We start from the raw sequence: 20,292 nt of genomic DNA, 5'->3' as shown, positions 1-20,292 counted from the left end.
TGACACATCCCCAAGCCACTCACCTCCGTTCTGCCTTTCCTTGGCTTACAACCCTTGTTTCTATAGTCTCGGAGTTAACTCCTGAGTCAGGTGTCTGGTCAGACTCCCTAGAAAGGTGTGCACACTAGAGGGTGGAGTGTGCCTCTGTAGCTCCCTTCTCTCTTGGAAGTATAAGCCGTTAGTGGGTGACTAGAGCAGCCATGTTTCCCAGGGGTAAGGCTCCCTGGCTGCTCCCCCCACTTCAGGTCACCCCGTTCCTCTTCATTGAGGCCAACCAACACTGAGCCCAGATGCGTACGTGCATCCCAGCTATGGGAAAGAAAACCTCTCACCTCCCTCTTGCTTTTCATGTCTCTAAGCCTTGTAAGCCAAGGTCCCATTCTGGTTTCTGAAAACCATTTTTCATTATTGATACAGAGTAACTGTAATAGCAACAGCCACATCCCAACAATGATCTAAAACCCCACACAGATCTTCACTCCCCTTCTCCACCAAGTTCACAGTTGACAGAGCCCCCACTGAGCTCCCTGTTGGCCACTAGTGCACTCTTTGAGAACACCACTTTCCACCAAATGTTCCATTGGCTCAAGGAAGCCCCGCAACTCCCCAACTTGCTCTCTGTCTGTCTGTCTGTCTGTCTGTCTGTCTGTCTCTCTTCTCTCTTCTCTCTTCTCTCTTCTCTCTTCTCTCTTCTCTCTCTCTCTCTCTCTCTCTCTCTCTCTCTCTGTCTCTCTCTCTCTCTCTCTCTCTCTCTCTCTCTCTCTCTCTCTCCACACACACACACACACACACACATACATACACACAACTGATTGGTATGTACACCTTTGATCACTGTTGGTTGCTCCTGCAGGCCTTGGACGAACCCTGTCAGCACTACGGATGGGTCCCCCACAGCAGCACAATGGTCAGCCTGCTTCCCAGATGCGACACCCATCCAGCCTAGCTGAGCATCAACCTAAGACTGCAGCTGGCCCAGCCTGGGCTCATGCATCTCCCAGCTGTGGCTGTCACTCAAGGACACAGTTCTGGGGTGTCCAATTCCATGGTCTGTTATTAAATATTGAGGCAGAGCCCAGAGAAGCCCCCTGTGATCCCAAGGATGTCAGGAGCATGGGTTGGTTCCCTGGCTTCCGGTAGGTTTTGTATTCTTGTTTCCAATGGGCTCTTTTAAAAAAATAGCAAGTGGGCTGAGAGATGGCTCAGTGGTTAAGAGCGCCACCTGCTCTTCCAGGGGTCCTGAGTTCAATTCCCACAACCACATGGTGGCTCACAACCAACTATAATGTGATCTGATGCCCGTTTCTGCAGATAAGGCACTCATATACAACAAATAAATAAATTTAAAAAGAAAAAGAAAATAGAAAATAGCAAGTAATGCCACATTCAAGAAGCCTTGAAAGTTCACAGAGCTCCTGCACCTCAGTCCTGTAAACAAAACTGCTTTTAGTGTCATTTTACAGATGAGCAGACTGGGGATCCCGAAGGCTAAGGATGTCCCCCACAATCACAGAAAGAGGCAGAGGTAGCCTGAATCCATGGCACCTGGGTCTAGACCCCAGGCTTCCCACGGTCTCCTCACCAGCCGCCGTCTGCCCAAGTCAGAAGCTGCAGCAGGAAGAAATGGGATGTGTGCAGTATACACATTTGCACTGCAGTTGGATTGGCTCCCTGAAAAGAAGGGGGGGCGCGCGCATCTGTCTCCATGGCTACACCGAGCCTGAACAAAGCATCATACAGATTCCCACAGCCCTGACCAGAGCCACCTCACCCTACAGCCACCAGCCCGAGAATGCTGCCTGCCCCCAGCCTGCCGTGCTTCTGGAGTCTTCCTTTTCCAGAATTCCCATTGTTAAATCCGGCACTTGATAACCACCGGCTGCTTACTAGTTGTTTACCGACTCACACAGGCAGCACCCATTAGCTGACAGCCTGGCTGCCGTCATCTGCCCGCCTACAAAAACTCATGTTGAGGTACAGAGTTCACCCCACAGATCTCTCACTTAAGGCTCTGCCCAGGACATTGAAAGTACTTGGGGACATCTTGTTTACATTGGGGGACACTCTGGGGGCACAAATGGCTAAAGAGTGCTGTGCAGATCTGATTGTAAATCAGCTTGTGAACAAAAACAAACAAAAACAAAAAAAGAACATTCTGGATTCTCTTTTCTTCCCTGGAGGTGAGAGAATAGATGGATTTTTGCCTAATGGCCAAAGCTAGCTATTGTGCACTCGTTAAGGAAGGTTCTGAGGCAGTCTCTGAGTTTTATAGGAAAAAGAAAAATGATCAGGAAAGTCACCAGGGCGAGGGCACAGGGCACCTGCGCCACACCAGTATCTCTAGGAAGGTCCCATGGAAGTTCCCAAACAAAAATAAACGTCTCCCAAAGGACACTCAGTGATGTCTGCAGAGGTTTGTAGTTGTCACAGCTGTGGGTGTTGGTAGAGGACATGGGTGCTCTAGAAACCCCACCAAATGCAGGAGGGCCACACAGCAACACCTGGGCGACTCAAAATGATAACAGGTAAGAAGTCCTAGGAGAGCTCACATGCACAGGCAGGTGCGCGCACGCGCACGCACACACACACACACACACACACACACACACACACACAATGAACACACAAATGCATATGTGCACACATGGACACACACATAACCACACATGAACATACACATATGCACATTACCCCAAAGGCACACATACACAAACACACACAGACACACTCCTGTACACACAAACATACCTCCCACATGAACACATGTGCATGAACAGATGTGTGTACATGTATGCACCCATGGACACACAGACACTGAACGAATGAACATACGTATGTTACAAACGCATGTGAACATGCATAAACGTGTGAACACAAGTGCCCTCAGAACTCATGCAGAACAGTTTCCACTCCATTGCCCTCCCCACACCCATCTCCATGGCTCTAGGTGCCAACCTCCCCTGCCTGGGCCGCTGTGATCCACACCTGTCTGCCTTCACCTCCCTACTCTTGCCTCAGGCCTTTTGCACCCATCTTGTCCTCTCTCCAGCTCTCCACTGGGAGGCTCTGTTTGAACATCTGCGTCCCATGAGACATGCCATCACCCCAGAGTGCTCCCTGCCTCAGCCACCCAGAGAGAGCAGCTCCTCAGAAACTTCCATCTGTTGCCCCCAGGCTGGTGTTTATCTACATTTTCAAGACATAGGGTCTCACTATGCAACACAGGCTGGCTTCCAACTGTGATCCTCCTGCCTCAGCCTCCCAAGGGCTGGGATTGCAACCATGAACCGTGCCTGGCAGCCTACATTGCTTTCTTCCCTTGTGCCTCTGGCCTTCCCGAGCCATCCGAGTTGTTTGGTCCTTGGGATGCTTTGAATGGGACTGGCCTCTGTATGCTCATGTTAGAATACTTGGTCCACAGTTGGTGAAACTGTTTGGGAAGGATTAGAAGGCGTGGCCTTGTTGGAAGAGGTGTGGTCACTGGGGGTAGATGTTGAGGTTTCAGAAGATCATGCCAGGTCTAGTCTTTTTCTCTGCTTCCAACCTGTGGATGGAGATGTAAACTCTCAGCCTGCTTGCCTGCCTGCTGCCATGCTCCCCCACCCCGTGATGGTCGTGGACAAACCCTCTGAAACTGTAAGTAGTACTCCAAATTTTTTTTTTATTTATTTTATTTTATTTTATTTTGGTTTTTCAAGGCAGGGTTTCTCTGTGTCACACTGGCTGTCCTGGAACTTGTTCTGTAGACAAGGCTGGCCTTGAACTCAGAGATTTATCTGCCCCTGTCTCTTGAGTACAGGGATTAAAGGTGTGCACCACCTCCACCTGGCTAAGTCCCCCCAATAGAATGCTTTCTTTTATAAGTTGCTTTGGACAACTTGTAAAAGAAAGTGTCTTTTCACAGCAATACAAGAGTCACTAAGACACTCCCTTGCTCAGCACCGCCTACACAGAACAACAGAAGATTCCTAAGAGCAGACGCCTTGGCTTGTTCATCACTGTTTCCTCATTACAAAAGAAAAGAAAGAAAGAAAGTAAAACTAGCTTTGCACACGCAACAGTGCTCAGAAGTGTAGTGACTGCAGTGTCAGAGATGGATACTGTCCAGCCACTGACCTACTGGGAAGAGTCCTCAGGAGACAAGACCTTCATCTACTGGGTCCCAGCTACTTGGATATACAGCAAGACTTTCAGGCGGCTCTGGAGCCTGCAGTCGAGGCAAGCTGACTGGCCTGAGCAGCTCTTGGAAGTCACTCAGATGCAACGGCCCCACATCTTCCTGTCCCGAGGCCAAATCCTGCCACGCTCTCTGCCTTCCAAGTGTTCTATAAGGACTTCATAGCAGCAGAAATGTCCTGTGTGTCCAGGGGGGTTGACTGCCGGCCACAATCTAGGCGAGGACCCAAGGACGACCCCCATTTGGAATTTTAGCCTTGTTTTATTGATGAGTAAACTGAGGCACCATTCGGTAGAATGATTTGCTCAAGATCTCACGCTTCCTCACAGGACAGAGCCCCCTGCTGCGTGCTGCTCATGTGCATCCCTGTGGGAAAAGGTGCTGGGAGGGGGGAGGATGGCGAGTCGGCCTCGATGCTAGTGCAGCTCGGAGTGGACTGTGGACACGAAGCGAAAGAACAAGGAGCCAATGGATGGTCAGCCGCAGTCCTGAGTCGCCTCCTGTTTCTGGCCTTGTGCATCACCCACTCACCCTTTCTCTTTACTAACATCTCCCTTCAGCAGAGGATGGAGCTTCTGGGACAAGCCCGGGCCCCGCTCGTCCCCTCTCACACACAGTGCTCCAAGACTCCCGAAAGCACCGCGGGGGTTGCTGGGAAACTGGCCTGCAGCCAATTGTCTCTTCTAGACCATAAAGAGATTCCCACAAATCCACTTGTCACTGGAGGCAGCCAGGAAGGATGGAGGAACGCTCCCGCCCTGTGGCACCGTACCACCCCTGCACACTCCACCTCCCGCTGCACCCATGTACCTGTTTGCACCCACACCTCCATATTGCCCGGTCTGCTCAGGCTACACTCACCCTCTGTAGGAAGGAAACCAGGTTCACCACCGAAGCCTGTCCATTCCTATCTCCCACCCACCCACCCACTCAGCAGCCACAATGCCCATGGCTGAGAGTCATGGCATTTGGGGGCTGCCCTGTTGGTACCCTGAAGGACAAAGTAAAACTGCAGCTGCAGAGGACTGATGCGCGGTGGGGATCAGTGTTTCACACCTGTGCATTTCTGTTACGACAGAAGTAGAGACTGCCTCGAGTAGCAGAGAGCAGTCCTGTTCCACATCCAACCCCTAGGAGGTGAAACAGAGAGAGCCAGCCTGCTCCTAGCAGATACAGAATGGAAACAATTCCAGAAAAGGCAGGATTCTAAAAGAAGTTAAATCACTGAGTAAGACTTAGAAGGAGGGAAGAAGAAAGAATTGAAAGGAAAGGGGGAGGGGAAAGGAAAAGAAAAACCTCACTAGAGGAACCAGTCACCCATTTGTGAATACAGGAGAGTCCAGAAGGGACCTTTTCAGATTCAAGGATAAGAAATAAGGAAGCCAAGTGGGGCACTGCACAAGGGCCAGCCTGGGCTATATAGTGAGACCTTGTCTCAAAAAATAAAATAAAACAAAAAGCCAAGAGAAAGAAAGGAAAGGAGGAAAAGAAGGAGGGAGGGAGGAAGGAAGCAAGCAGGCAAGCTAAGCAGCAGCCTGGCACACTCAGGTCAGGAGGAGAGGCAGACCTCTGCCACACACTCACTGTGAGAAGCGCAAAGTCATTCCTGAAAGCATGTGTTCAGATCCCTACAAAAATATAAATCCCAAAAGCCTCTGGCGCTTGGGAAATACGAACAGATTTAGCCCAGGAGAGATGCCAGCGAGGCAAAACGGGAGCCAAATGAGGAAGGAACGGGCCAGAACAAGCTAGAAACACACAAAGGGCAGAAAGGCACTCAGAGGAGCGAACCGCAGGTTCAGTCCTATGGAAAATGGCTCCAACAGTGTGTTAGTGGCCGGAAGCTTGGAGACTTATTTCACTCCCAGCGGACAAATGTGATGACTCAGAACCATAGCTAGCAGAGCTCAAGGACAGACAACAGATTAATTTGTTTGTTTGTTTGCTTGCTTGCTTGTTTGCTTGTTTGCTTGTTTGTAGTGGAAGCCAGGGCCTTGCTAGGTAAGCTCCCTACCACTAACCCACATTCCCAAAGCTAGTTTTCTTTTTCTCTTTCTTTCGTTAGTTTGTTTTTTGAAACTCACTCTGTAGACCAGGCTGGCCTCAAACTCACAGAGGTCCACCTGCCTCTGCCTCCCGAGTGCTGTGACATTTGCGCAGCCAGAGGTTCCCCTTTCTTTGATATATGCTCTCTGAGCTGGAGATGGAGTTAAGACCTAGAACCTTCTCTAGCATTGATGGAGACATCACCCATCTCTAGAAAACCAAAAGAAGTGAAGGTGGAACACAACACAGAGGAAGCTGAAGAATGCACTCTCCAGAATAACCCAGAATAAACCCCGCTAAAACTGAGAGAGAAAGCGACAGCCCTGGAGGAGAGAAAGCAGCAATCAGTCCCATCAGTGAGTGCGCTCTGCAGAGTGATGGGGAATGCAACAGCGTAAAGCATAAAACCTAGGGTGCCCACAGCAGCAGAAGGTGAGGGACTTGAGCAAGAGGAAGTCCAAGTTGGTGGTGGCCGCTAAGGAAAACAAAAGGCAGCCTGGTAGTTTCCTAAACGGTACACAGGCTTCACTCAGAATCCCCGAATCCACATTATTTGATGTTAAGAACAGTGATATCTGCCTTCAATCCCTACACTTGGGGGCCTAGAAACAGGTGGATTGAGGCCAGCCTGGTCTACAGAGTGAGCTCCAGGACTGCCAGGGCTACACAGAGAAAAGCCCTGCCTTGGAAAACAAACAAACAAACAAACGAAACCAGTGCTATCTGTGTCCACCTGTTCTCCTTAATTCTTGCCCGACCATGGAAGCAACCGAGTGTCTTTTCACAGGTGAAGTAAACTACGATATGTCTAGACAGTGGAATATTATCTAGCAGTAGAAACGTGAGCTATACAATAAAAGACATGTGGAAAGGTCGGTTACAGCTGTTGTGGGACACACGCTTGGAGGGTGTAGTGGTCTGCGTCCCAACCCCACTATACAGAGGGAGGGAGGAAAGGAGGGTGGGTAGGGACTTAAATGCATTCTTCTTAGTGACAAAAGCTAGTCTGGAAAGGCTTCAGTCTGTGTGTCAACTCTGTGACGTGCTGGTGACAGTGAAAAGAGCATTGGTTGCCAGGGTTGGAAGGGAGATGGAAGAAGACACCAGGCTATGATCTGGGCAAGAAAGTTAGGGCATACAGTACTGTCACGATGGCTTTCCACAGCCGTCCGAGGCCACAGGCAACACCACCCAGCTTAACCCAACATTAACTGTGGCCTGGGTGATGGCCGTGTGGAACCACCAACTGTGCCAAATAAACGCCTTTGGGCGGGGGGTTCAGGCAGTAGTGTGTGTCGCCCAGCAGGTCTCTACACCTTCCACTCAGCTTCCTGTAAGCCAAAAGCTGCCCCAGAGAGGGGCGTCTCTTAAGTCATTACCATCACCGTCACCATCAGCCTCAACCCTTCCTGAGCTCACCTGAGTACCAGGACTGGTTTTTAAGCCCTTTGTTGGCTAGAAAGATGGCTCGGCAGTTAAGAAAACTAAAGAGTACTGGGTTCCGTGACCAGAACCCACATGGTCGTTCACAACTGCTTGAAACTCCAGTTCCATGGGTTCTGTGCCCTTTTATGACTCCCCAGATTGCTTTGCCTCCTTCTCTCTTACACACACATACACACACAGAGGTAGAGGACAATCTTCAAAACAAAACATTTTGGGGCGGAGGGTGTAATATTGTTGGCAGAAAGCCTGCCTAAGGTACACACAAGCCAGTGTTAAAACCATGGTATTGCAAAAACTGGGTGTGGTGGCACACACCTGTGATCCCACAACTCAGAAGGTAGAGGCAGAGAGATCAGGAGTTCAAGGTCATCTTCCACTACATAGAGTTCTGGGTTAGCCTGGACTATAAGATACCTTGTTTCAAAAAATTATATATATATGTGTGTGTGTGTGTGTGTGTGTGTGTGTGTGTGTGTGTGTGTGTGTAATATATTTACATATGTGCATGCATATTTATGAGGAAACCATACAAGAATTCAGGGAAAGAAAACATAGCTAATTTCTGCCAAGTGTAGGCTGATGGTCCCCAGAGTCACTTCTTTGATCCAAAGTGCCAGAAAATACATGGTGATGTCCAGCAGGTGCAGGGGAGGCAGCCACATATGTCTACAGTTGAAGGCCACAGAGGCACGTGGTGGGCAAGAGCTGGGGGATGCCGGACACCTTCTGCCCGGCCATGTCTCCCCTCGTCACTTGCTCACGGTGGAGCCCCTGAGACGAGAAGCCAAGAGAAACCCTCCCTCCTTGTAAGCTGTTAGTATCAGGCATTTTGTCACAATCTCTCATGGCAGGCCATCTTCTCCCGAACTGTATCTAGCATCCAGTAGGGGACCTGACACACGGTGACCACTCGTGCCCCATCATGCTATGCATGGAAGCCCACCAACACACACATGAAACTGAAGAGCGGCTTCCTAAGAGGGTTTAAAAATGACAATAGAAGCACACGCAGGCACAGAGTCAAGCTGTGTTCACTGTCACAAGTATGAATAAAACAGACTTCAAAAGCACCTAACGTCCTACCCAAGATGGGATGTTTGCTCCTCATAATTTCCTTAAAAGTGTCAACTTGTCAGAAGTGTCAGCAAGCACTAAAAACCGATTTTACATCAGTGTGTGTTTAAGTCGTTAGTAAAGAAAACAAAAACGGAACCCACACAGGCTGCAGAGATGGCTCAGTGCTTAAGAGCACTCGCTGCTGTCTCAGAGGACTCAAGCTCAGGCCCCAGCACCCTTCTCAGGCAGTTCACAACTGCCTGCAATTCCAGTCCCGTGGGATCTGATGCCCTCTGCTGGCCTGCATGGGTACCTGCACACGCTTGTGAATATACGTGGATAAAAACAAAACCAGTCTTTAAAAACTAGAACCCATATAGTAAAATATTAGAAAATAAAATATTGCCAAAGACGGTCTCGTACAGCTCTTGTCCCATCACTGGGGAGGAAGAAGGAAGTAGAGCTCTGGGAGTTCAAGGCCAGGGTAGTCCACATAGCAAGCTGGGGTGGGGGGCGGGGGGAGAATTAAAGAATTAAGAACTGAGAGCATTTGGCCAAAATAAAGAAGGGAAGCCAGCGAGATGTCTTTCCATATAAACCTGGTGGCCTGCTTCCAAGCCTGGGAACCCACGCAACAATGGAAGGAGAGAACTGCCTCCACAGAGTCGTCCTCTGCCACACGTTTGCTCTAGCACACACACACACACACACACACACACACACACACACACACACACGCATCATACACACAATAACAAATAAATATTTTAATTAAAAGAAAAGTGAGACCAAATGCCTGTGATGGAGTGGAGTGTTAAGTAGTCAGACCCTGAGATAGTACCCAAAGAAAACATGGTATGTATCTCCACCTCAGAAGACACGGAAAAGTAAAAGCAAAGTGGAGAGTGAAATGTCGAAGGGATGTGACAAAAGACAGCAAGGCTCAACTATGAAAAAACAGTAGTCCGAAGAGAAAGCGTTCACTGGGGAGCACAGCCATTTTATCTGGAGAAAAGATCAATTCCACAATTCCACAACGAAAATATAACTGCCATGAATTTCCTCGTGATGAATAACGTAGATCCAGACTCAATAAAAAACCAAGCCATCCCAGAGGCAAGCAAGAACTGAGCGCCTTGCTGCAGAGAGAGTGATCTGCTTCAACTCAGCTGAGCCAGTTGGGCAGCAGTGCCTGTGTGCATGCACATGTGTGCGAGAGTGTGTGCCTATGTCTGTGTCTGTGTGCCTGTGTGCATGCACATGTGTGCGAGGGTGTGTGCCTGTCTGTGTCTGTGTGTCTGTGTGCATGCACATGTGTACAAGGGTGTGTGCTTATGTCTGTGTCTGTGTCTGTGTCTGTGTGTCTGTGTGCATGCACATGTGTACAAGGGTGTGTGCTTATGTCTGTGTCTGTGTCTGTGTCTGTGTGTCTGTGTGCATAAGACTCATCACGCACACAGAAGCCACAGGAGAGTGTCAGGTGTCCTCTGTCATGTCTGCTTTATTCACTTGAGGCAGGATCTCTCTCTGAGCCTGGAGCTTGTGGTTTGGCTGACTCTTTGGCTGCCCCTCTCTGCCCTCCTCAATGCTGAGGTTACAGGCATGTGTGAGATCACATCTGCCTTGTCTAGTTGGTGCTGGGATTGGAATTCTAGCTAGCACCCATGCGTAGCACGTGCTTTTAACTGCTGAGCCATCTCTCAAGCCCTAGAGTCTTTAAATAATACTCTGCATACAGCTGCCTTAAAATAAACTAAGGAACTCCACCTGCTGTTTCCCATAAAACGTTTACATAAACACACATATGCAAATGTATTTGCAAGAACCTGTCCTGTTCACCTTTTCTCTAACTCAGTCAATTAAAAATTAATGACAAAAAGGTAAGCAAATAAGACGAAGCCCTGGGAAATTTGTAAACGCTCTGCTAAATTATACTTGGATAAAGATGTAACAAAACTAAAATTTCAGGACTCAAGGAACAAAATTGCTGCTGTCGAAGTTGTACAAAACCATTTCAAAGACACGGTATCTGGGAACCCGTGGGAAAAGGCCAAAGTGGCCCTCAGAGGCAAATCGAAGCAATAATAAAATTGCAGCCATCATTTTTAACTATAGACACAAAATTTTCAACTTAAAAAATATTAACAAAACAAAACTCAGGAAAGATGACGACGACAAGAAGATGAGCAGGTGCCAGAAAATGTGAGCAAACAGAATTGAAAAATCCAAGAGTCCTGGACCCGTTCAGAGAAAGGCAGCGGGGCTGAGCCCCAGGCAGAAGCAGCCGCCCCAGGGCCTCACATGTCACCGCTTCTGCATGACAAATCAGGAGGAAAGGAAAACCCATGTTTATGCGAGCCTAAGACAAGAAACTCTTTGGGAAAGCCAGTATTTTTCTCTCTCGGTTCTAAAATCTATGCAATACTCTTGAAACTATGTAAAAATAATTTCCTAAGAAAACACAACTCAGAAAAACATGAGTCAAGAAGCAGAAGGCAGGCCAGCCATGAGAGGAGACAAGCCTTAGCTCCTCCGGACGTCCCCAATGCACCGGGGAGACTGAGGCTAGAGGGCTGCATGCTCCAGGCCAGCCTGACTTAGTGAGAGACTGGATTAAAACCCAGCTGGGCTTTCCACTCCAGACTCCACCGCCTCAGAGTATCCAGGAGCCTACCCAAAGCTGCCTCGATGCCTCCAGAGCAGAGCCTGGGAATTGTTGGTTTCCTTGACTTAACCTGCTCCCGTCTCACCACAGACTGTGTGCTCCTCGAGGGCCTTGCCGACTCAGGTTCACTAAATTCCCTGCACCCAGCAGAGGATCTGGCTCGGGGTGGCAGCAAATGAACAAATGGAGTAGTGAACACCATGGGAGGCCAAAAAAATCACCCCGGATAAGTCTTATTACAAAGAAGGGTTACGTTTGGAAAGCGCTCAGGGTCTGGGAAGAGCTCAGCAGCAGTGAAGGCTCATATTTGGACAGATGGGTGTGGGTCCTCAGTAGCAGAGGGAAAAATTAAAATAGGCTTGGAAGCCATAGACCGTCCGATCCTTTGGATTCATTCATTGAAGAGGTCAGTGCCACAATGGAGACCAGGTGGACGTTCCTCCAAGGACAGCAAATAGAGCCACCGTGAAACCCAGCTTCCCTGCTCTTGGGGTAAACAGCAAGCTTCTGTGTTTGCGTACTGCAGAGAAACCTACACACCAATGAGTGTGCACATGTAAGTGCGTGTGCAAGTGTTGGCATATGTGCTGTGTGTATGTGTGTGTTACGTGTAGGAATGTGTTTGTGCATGTGTAGGCATGCGTGATCATGTGTTCAGGTGTGAACATGTATGTAAGTAGGCATGTGGATGCATGGTGTGAGCATGAGTATGCACTATGCATGTATGTAGACATGTGTGCTGATGGGAATTGAGAACATGGGAGTATGTGTGCATAAATGAGGTATACATGTGTATGCATGATATATATAGATAGATATTTGTATATAATTGTTCATGGGTGCACAGGTATATGAGTGTGCACATGTACAAATAAGTTGTGGGTGCCTGAGTATGTGTGAATATGCAAACATGTGCAAACATGTACATGTGCTTATATGTGTAGACATGTTTGCAAGTGAGGGCTGGTTGGTATGGGGTGCATATATGTGTGCAAACGGGTTTATATGTGCATGAATGTGTGTGTGCATGTGCGTGCATGAGCGTGCCTGTGAACACTTGGGGGTCTGCACGTGTGACTGTGTATGGGGGGCATGCCTGTGTCTGTCTCTTTGTGACTCCTTTCCTATTGCTTTCTCTTTCCCTCTGGTTCTGATGCCCTGTGCCCGTGGCCTCCTATAGTGCCCTGTGTGTCCCTGTCCCAGCTTCCCCTTCCTGCCTTCTGTTCCTGCCTCAGTCTTGCTCTGTGGCCCTCTCAGGCTCTGCCTGGATCCCCAGCCTGTGTGTCCCTCTCTCCCTTCCTTCTTTCTCCATGGCTACCCTGACCCTGGCAAGTTGAAACCCAGGACAAGATGCCATAGCACTCCCCTCGCCCCCCAGCACTACCTACAAGCCATCCAGCTTTGCTTCCAGAAGCCCAGAGGGAAATCCTCATCCTGGGTCCCCTGTTCCAGTGAGCTTCCTCTTGCTGTGATAAATGCCATGGACCAAAAGCAGCTTGGGGAAGGAGTTTATTTCACTTTACAGCTTATAGTCCCTCATGAAAACAAGTTAGGGCAGGAACTCAAGGTGGAAACCTGGAGGCGGGAGCAGAAGCAGAGGCCGTGGGGGAGCACCGTGGGGGAGCACCGCTGACTGGCTTGCTCCCCACGGCTTGCTCAGTCTGCTTTATTACACACTCTGGGAACATCTGCCTGTGGTGGCACCGCCCTCCCATCTAAGCCATTAATAAAAAAATAATACAAATAAGAAAGAAAGGAAACCGCTCCTTGCCTACAGGCCACTCTGACAAAGGCACTTTCTCAATTCACGTTCCCTCTTTCCATCTGACGCTAGCTTATGTCAAGTTGACAAAAACAAAAAACAAAAAAACAAACAAAAAGCCAACCAGCACACACCCCCATCAGGGGCCCTGCACTCACAGCCAAGATCCCCCCCAAACAGCAAGCTTGGACAGTATGGGCAGCCCACCCCCGCACCTGGACCGCATTGCCACCCATGTGTAATGGAAAGGCAGCAAGGCTGTATTAATCTTCAGACTGTTCCTAGACAGATCCTTGCCTCCCACTGTGGCAGACAGAAGGCCGGTGAAGAGGCACAGGAAGGAAGCAACAAACGGCCTCCCCCTGCTGCCCCTCCTTCCCAGGGGAGTAAGAAAGCAAAGGCTCCATCTGACAACCAGAAGGGGTCTATGAAAAGCTCTGCTTAGCGCTGTACCTGCCTCCGCCAGCGTCGCCACCCAGGCCGCCCCATCCTGGGACCCGAGAACCTACCCAGGCCACGCCATCTCCTCCCCACAGGACTTGCCACTTCTTGAGGACCCCATACCTTAGGACAGTCGGGCCTGGTTTCTGCTCTGCAGACCCTCCCTTGCTTGAGCCCTTTAGGACAGGAGATACCAACTGTCAACTTGCCGCCGGACATGGGGGCACACATCTATAGGCTCAGCAGAGGCAGGCGGATCTCTGAATTCAAGGCCAACCTAGTCTACATAGCAAGTTCCAGACCAGCCAGGGCTCCTCAGTGAAACAATGTGTCAATAAACAATCAAAAAGCAACACAAACTATAAAAGTGTCCAGAACTCAACAAGTCATTTCATCAAAGTGAGAAGAGACTAAGGGAGGCAGTGGTTGGTGTAGGAGGTGGTCATGAAAAACTTCCTAAATAAAGGAGGGGATGCCAGCCAAGGGGCTTGCCTAAGCAAAGGCCCTGAGCCTGGTTACTGCACGTCATCGGTGAGCAGAGGTGGGACTGAAAGAAGCAGGGGTTGGATCAAAAGAGCGTGGGCAGCAGGGAATCCTGGGACTGGCCAGACAAGGACACCGAATACTATTGCTTGGGCAGCAGATGAATCTCGAACCCAGGTCTGGGGCTGAGCCTTGGAGAAACAGTGGAGTCCTGCTGTGCTCCTGCACATGTCCCTGTTACCCAGCATCAATTACCTTCCCCCACCATGTCCCATAGGCATCATAGAGGCCAGAGGTACAGCATCTTCAAATTTAATAAAGAGCAAACGCCAGCCCCCTTGGCTCCTCAAGGTACCCTAGACTTTTCAGGAATGGAGCCATCAAGGGCAGAAGAAAGAAAGGTATTGTCCATGGCAAACAACAGCACAGAGCAGTCTGGCCTCTTACCACAGGGATCCTGAGATGATACCAGGTCCCCAACACATTCAACGGGATCCACTGGCCCTTGCTGAGTGGCAGCAGTCCAAATCTGTGTCTCCATAGAGATAGCATCCCAGCAGAAGAGGGGGAGGGCAGCAAAAAGAGAAATGAAAGCTAAATGCCACAGACAGGCAGCTTTTAGAGAAAGGGGGGGGGAGGGGAGGCAGAGTTGAGCAGGAGGTCACTGACTCAACAGAATGCTCCAGAAAGGCAAGATGCTGCAGCAAGAAAGAAGCTGTGTGAGGCTGGGTGTGTTTGCAGATACCAGGTTCAGCAAGTGCAAAGGTCCTGTGGCAGGAGTGTCTGGGTTGTTGGAGGACTAGTAAGGAGGCTGGTGCAGGAGGGCATAGAGACCAGGGGGAGGCCAGAAAGGCCCTGGGGAGGGTTCCTGAGACCCTCACGAACACTGGAGTACTTGGCAAACCCAGCTTTGAGATGGAAGGTATTGAAGGCAACTCGGCTTGCATTTAACAGAACATTTTTGGCCAGTGATTGACTAGTTCCCAGGGCAGAAGCCACATGCAGTTGGACCCAGGGGAGGCTCAGCTAGGGTCATAGGACAAGGTCAGGTTGAGCAGGCCATGGGAGAGTGGGACAGACTCTGGAGGCTCTGACGTGAGATGTGTTGGGAAGGGGCTTTCTGTGGTACTTCAGGGTTAGGGGCCTGAGCTCTTTGCTGGGGGTGGGGTGTAGAGACAGGGTTTCTCTGTATAGCCTTGGTTGTCCTTGAATTTGCTCTGTGGACCAAGCTGGCCTCGAACTCACAGAGAATCACCTGCCTCTGCCTCCCAAGTGCTGGGAAAAAAAAAGAGTAGCAACTCCAGGGGCTAGAGAGGCGGTTCAGTTGTTAAGAGCACTGGCTGTTCTTCCCCAGGATACTGGTTCGATTCTCAGCACTCACATGGTGGCTCACAGATGTCTGTAACTCCAGTCTGAGGAGACCTGACACCCACTTATGGCTTCAGTAGGCAGCAGACACTCCTGTGGTACACAGACACACATGCAGAGAAGACGCCCATATACATAAAGTAAAAATAAATAAATTTCAAAAAAAATTAATCATCAACCCCCCAAGTTCACAAGGCACAGAGTGGACAAGTCTTGTTGGCTAATGTGGACATAAGGCCGACAGTCAAAGTTAGAAAAAAAAAAGGGGGTGTGTGCAGGAAACATAAGATAGGAGCAGTTTCGTCAGGGGGGTCAGGATTGCCGTGGCAGACTAAACCCATGGAAAATGGTTTTGGGTGGATCTGAGAGAAAGGGAGTCCAGTTAAGGGTAGAACAGTCCAGTTAAGGGAACAGCCTGTGCAAAGGCCCTGGAACCAGGGTAGGAGAGGAGGCTGTACTAAAAGCCAGCATGGCTAGAGCATGAAAACCCAGCAAGAAAGACATTCTGAGACGCAGGGCATGAGCCCAGGGCCTTGGGGTCTGAGAGGGGTAACATCCTAGGGCTAGATACAGTGGCTCAGGCCAGGGTAGCAGAAGCAAGGCTGATCATTAACTGCTCAGTCTCTATGCTGTCATTGAACCCCGGCACCTGGGGTGGGGTGAGCTGCTACATCCTCCCCATCTGCGGGGCAGCAATCAGAGGCCAAAGTCACATGGCAGCAAGAGGAAGATCCACCCATCCATCATCCCGCACAGGGCAGAGTGAGTCTAGAGTCAGACTATAAACCTACAGGTCCAGGGTCTCAGCTTCCACACCGGGGCTGCCTGCAAGCTCACGTGTCACTCTCAGACCGTACCTCCTACCCACACAGGGCCTACTCCTTTTTCTCTCTCTCCAGTACCATGCAGCCGGCTTTGTGGGCCCCTGCTACCATGACCTTGGGCTTCCTGAGACACTCCTATCCTTAGATCACACTCACAAAAAGGGCAGAGGCCCACACACCACATAAGCAACAGTCAGCATAAGCTCGACCCCATCACTTTGCACCCCAAGACCTCCCTTGCCCCCCACTCCAGGCCTAGACCTTGGCCCCCTCCCCTACGGCCCTCCCAATTCTTCTAAATATCAAACCCAGTAAGAAATCTAATTTGCAGGAAAGGCCTGTGCAGGGCTGCTCTGCTCTGACTATGCACAAGGATGCCCATGCCCTCTCTTGAAGGAGAAGAGGGCTCTTTGGGGTGGGGCTGGTGGCTATGTGTCTGTTCAGGATACCCCTGACAGGTGCTCAGGGGTAGAGAGCACAGCAAGCAGTGCTGGGGGGCAAAGGGTACCATGTGGTGCACCCAGACACACAAATGGGGAGCTAGGCTCTCCCTGGCTATGGCTACAGGGGGAGAGAATAGGGCAGGCTTTGCTCAGGCCTTGTTGGGATGTTTTTCCCTCTTGGCGTAAAAAATAAATAAATAAATAAATAAATAAAATCATCACAGAACCCAGAAGACAGGTTGTCATGGCAACAAAAGTTTGAGGCCAGGTACTTCCTAACACCCTCCGGAGCTCAGTGACGAAGGCAAGATCTGGGGGCTGCGCACAGCAGTTGGAGAGACCCATCTGAATGGCCTTAGACCTCCCAAATTTCTCATCAGCAACTATTTGCCAAGCTCAGAGGAAGACAATTGTGATTTTTCTCGGAGGCGCAAGCTGTAGCCAACGAAAACCAAGGGGACCCAGCAGATCACCCACGGGCATTTTCACTAATAGGGTTAGGGGCTGAAGGTCTCCTGTTGGCCATAAGCGCTCCTGTCTCGGGTCCCCAACTGCAGGACTCCTCTTCTCCATCACTTCCCTGGTTGGTCTTCAGCAAGCAAGAAGACAATTCAAGCTCCCTCTCCAACTGCCCCTTCCCCCAGCCTCATCTGGAAAAAAAAATGGGTCTTCCACAAGTGGATGCCTAGCCCAGAGACTAGGATGCCACAAGATTCCACAGGTGACAGTTTTAGCAGGGCCTGGTGCTCAAAATGTACAGGAGCTAGCTAACACTGCTTTAAATATGTTTCTGTTAATAGTTTTTTTAAAAAGCATAGCAGTCAAGCTCGGACATCAAGCATGGAGCAAAGGATCAGCTGCAGAGCTTTCTGTGTGCAACCTTCAGGGAGCCTTCAGCAGAGACACCAGACCATAAAGTGAGAGTCCAGACACACTACAAAGGCAGGGGCCAGTGGCAAGGCCCATCCAGGCATTGCAAGGAGGCATGTTCCCCCAGGACAGGGCCTCCCAGATCTCAGGGGCGGCTGCCTGCTGTGGGAGGAGAATCCACGGCCATCCCTTCTCGTTCTTTGGGGTGTCACGTATGAAGGTCTATAGAGACCTGAGCCCAGAAGGGTGCAGATGCCTGTGTTGCTCCACGGCTGCTGTGTGGCAGGATCAGATTGTGCCTGTGGAAGCAAGAAGTTTTAGCCAAGAGGCTGTCAGGCTGATTTTTGTTCCTCTTCCTTCTTCTTCTTCTTCTTCTTCTTCTTCTTCTTCTTCTTCTTCTTCTTCTTCTTCTTCTTCAACCACATGTCACAATAAAATCTCAAGTCCCGTTCAAATAGCCTGTGTCGCTGGCAAATAGCCAACATGCTCAGAAAAAGTCACAGTAAAGTTCAGTTGCCCACCCCCAGCTCCCCCCAAGGCCCAGCAAGCAGCACAGGATAACTCCAGCCCCTTCAACCTGAGACCCCACCCAACATCTCTCTTTTACAGATCATACTGCAAATATTTATTGGCAATACCCGGCAGTGGGGGACACAACAAAGACCTAACACGAGTGACATCTTAAGGGGAAAGTGACTAAAAGATAGGTCCTGGAAATTTCAGGCTATGCTGAGTGGGAGAAAAGATAAGGCTACGGAAGAGGGGAGACCCGTGCTTCCAAAGGGGTCCTGCCAGAACAGTGGGTTACTGCGGTTAAGCTGTGGTTTGAGCCCACAGCCAGTACCACCCACCATATGGCACAGGGCACAGTCCCCTGTCAGGCAGAAGTCCCCTAAGCTCTCCAGCCTTGCTGACTGCCTTGGGGTATTCACTTCAGCCCTGGCTGCCTGGGGATCCGGGGTGGGGGTGGGGATAAAGGTGTTCAGTCTACTTTCTGAAAAGCCAGCCCCCTCCCCAGTTCTGAAGGAGCCTTGTGTTAAGCCAAGACATCTGTCCCCAGCCCCAGTGACCAGAGTTGCTCCTGTTTTCCCGCCTGACTCCCTTCCCTCCCATGGCGTCGACTCCCGGGAGGGCTTCAGGATACTCAGGTTTGTGGCTCTAGGGGTGCTTGTGAGGCTCTTCCTACTCCCCGCTTTCCCCAGCCCTGTCCTAGAGGTTCAGCACAGCTTGAAGACGCAAGTAGCAGAACCCTTGGGTTCCTAGCTCCATAGATCTGTAGTAGGAGGGGTCACCCGCAGCAAAGGTTCTCTGCTCCTACTGTCACCTCCAGAACCTAGACGGGGCGGATGGGAGCAAGGAGGGGCGTGCGGGGAAATGACTTCAAGCGGAGGAGGAACCACAAGCCCTGGGACCCCCAGCCAGGGTGTGCGCGGGAGGGGGGGGGGTGATCCCCGGACGCGCCACCTCCCGGTCCGGGACCTGCGGGCGCGCGTCCCCGGGGAGCTTCGCGCTAGCACTTACCCGGGCCACCAAGCTGTTCCTCGCACGAGTACCAGATGCCAGTGTGGAAGCGGCGCAGCTGGAAGCGCTCGTCTCCCGCCTCCCAGCTGTAGGGCGCGCCGGCCGGGCTCGCGGCGGCGGCGGGGGCGGCTGTGCTGTTGGCCGTGGCGTTGGTGCCCGAGTTGGGGCAGTTGGCGCCGCCGCCCTGGCCGCAGCCCGCCTTGGGTACCCGCTGCGTGCCCTGGCACCAGTACGTGGTGAGGAAGGCGGTGGTGGCGAAGAGCAGCGCCAGCAGGTTCAAGGCCACGGCCAGGAGCGCTCGGCCGCGGCGGCTCGTCTTCATGCCGCCCGCGCCTCCCGCAGTTCCGCGCGAAGTTGGCAGCGGCGCCCGCGTCAGCGCCCGCCCCGGGGCTCGGGTGCCTGCGGTCGGCGATGACGCTCGTGGCGCGGGCCCATGGCCCCCGGCGGGGACGCGGGAGGACGGGGACGCGGGGCGGCCGGGGCCGCGGAGTGGAGCGGACCAGCGCGCCCGGAGCCCGGAGCGCGAGTGCGCCTCGGCGAGCAGCCGCCGGCGCCTGGCAGCGGCCACGGCGCAGGGACGCGCGCCCCTCCGTGGGGAGACACCTGCAGGCGGCCGGCGACACTGTTCAGCGCCCGCCCGCGCGCGGAGAGGGGGCGCGCCACGCTGGGCGCGGGCGGGGGACAGAGCCGCGCGGGAGTGGATCGGGACAAGTGAGACATCTCAGGCAAGACGCAAGGAGCCCACAGGGACGCTGTTGCAAACACTTGAGGCGGGAGAAGACCTCTCGCCCAAGACCCGAAGCCCAGCTAGCTGAGCGACAAGGCAGCTCCTGTGGGTCCCCATAGGGACACAGAGGGCAGTGTCTTCGGACTGCAAGGAGCCTCTGCAAAGACTGCACGACCCACCTGGAGCATAGGAAGGCCTGGGGATGCAGGGCCACAGCGTTTGAAAGGCTTGTCCCTGGTCACCTTTGGTGTCTGAAACGAATCACCATCCACCGGCTCCCTGTCTCCACCAGGGAGGACAGACCGCTTACAAAGCAGCAGCCTGCACAAAGGGCCGCGCATAGGGCATAACAAATAGGGCTTCACCACCCAGGCTCTCCACTCCAGAGATCCAGAACAAACAGCAAGTTGTGGTCACCAGGAAGGGGTGTCCCGCAGGACCTTCGAATGTTGAATGCCTAAGG

The 20,292-nt window shown here is 51.5% G+C and overlaps 1 protein-coding gene across 1 annotated transcript in view; it reads right to left on the bottom strand.

Annotated features, from left to right (window-relative positions):
* Nucleotides 1–19,675, bottom strand: part of GSG1L (GSG1 like) — a 198,152-nt gene extending 178,477 nt beyond the window's left edge. The window contains exon 1 of the mRNA XM_084800958.1: nucleotides 19,103–19,675. Within this exon, the coding sequence (XP_084657084.1) occupies nucleotides 19,103–19,424 (322 nt within the window). The 5' untranslated portion in view covers nucleotides 19,425–19,675. The remainder of the gene's footprint in view (nucleotides 1–19,102) is intronic.
* Between the last annotated feature and the right edge of the window lie 617 nt (nucleotides 19,676–20,292).

The sequence above is a fragment of the Acomys minous genome, assembly GCF_964271855.1.
Source record: "Acomys minous genome assembly, chromosome: 2".
NCBI classification, from domain to species: domain Eukaryota; kingdom Metazoa; phylum Chordata; class Mammalia; order Rodentia; family Muridae; genus Acomys; species Acomys minous.
Note: the sequence above shows the minus strand (reverse complement) of the source record. Positions and strands in the feature narration are given on the sequence as shown.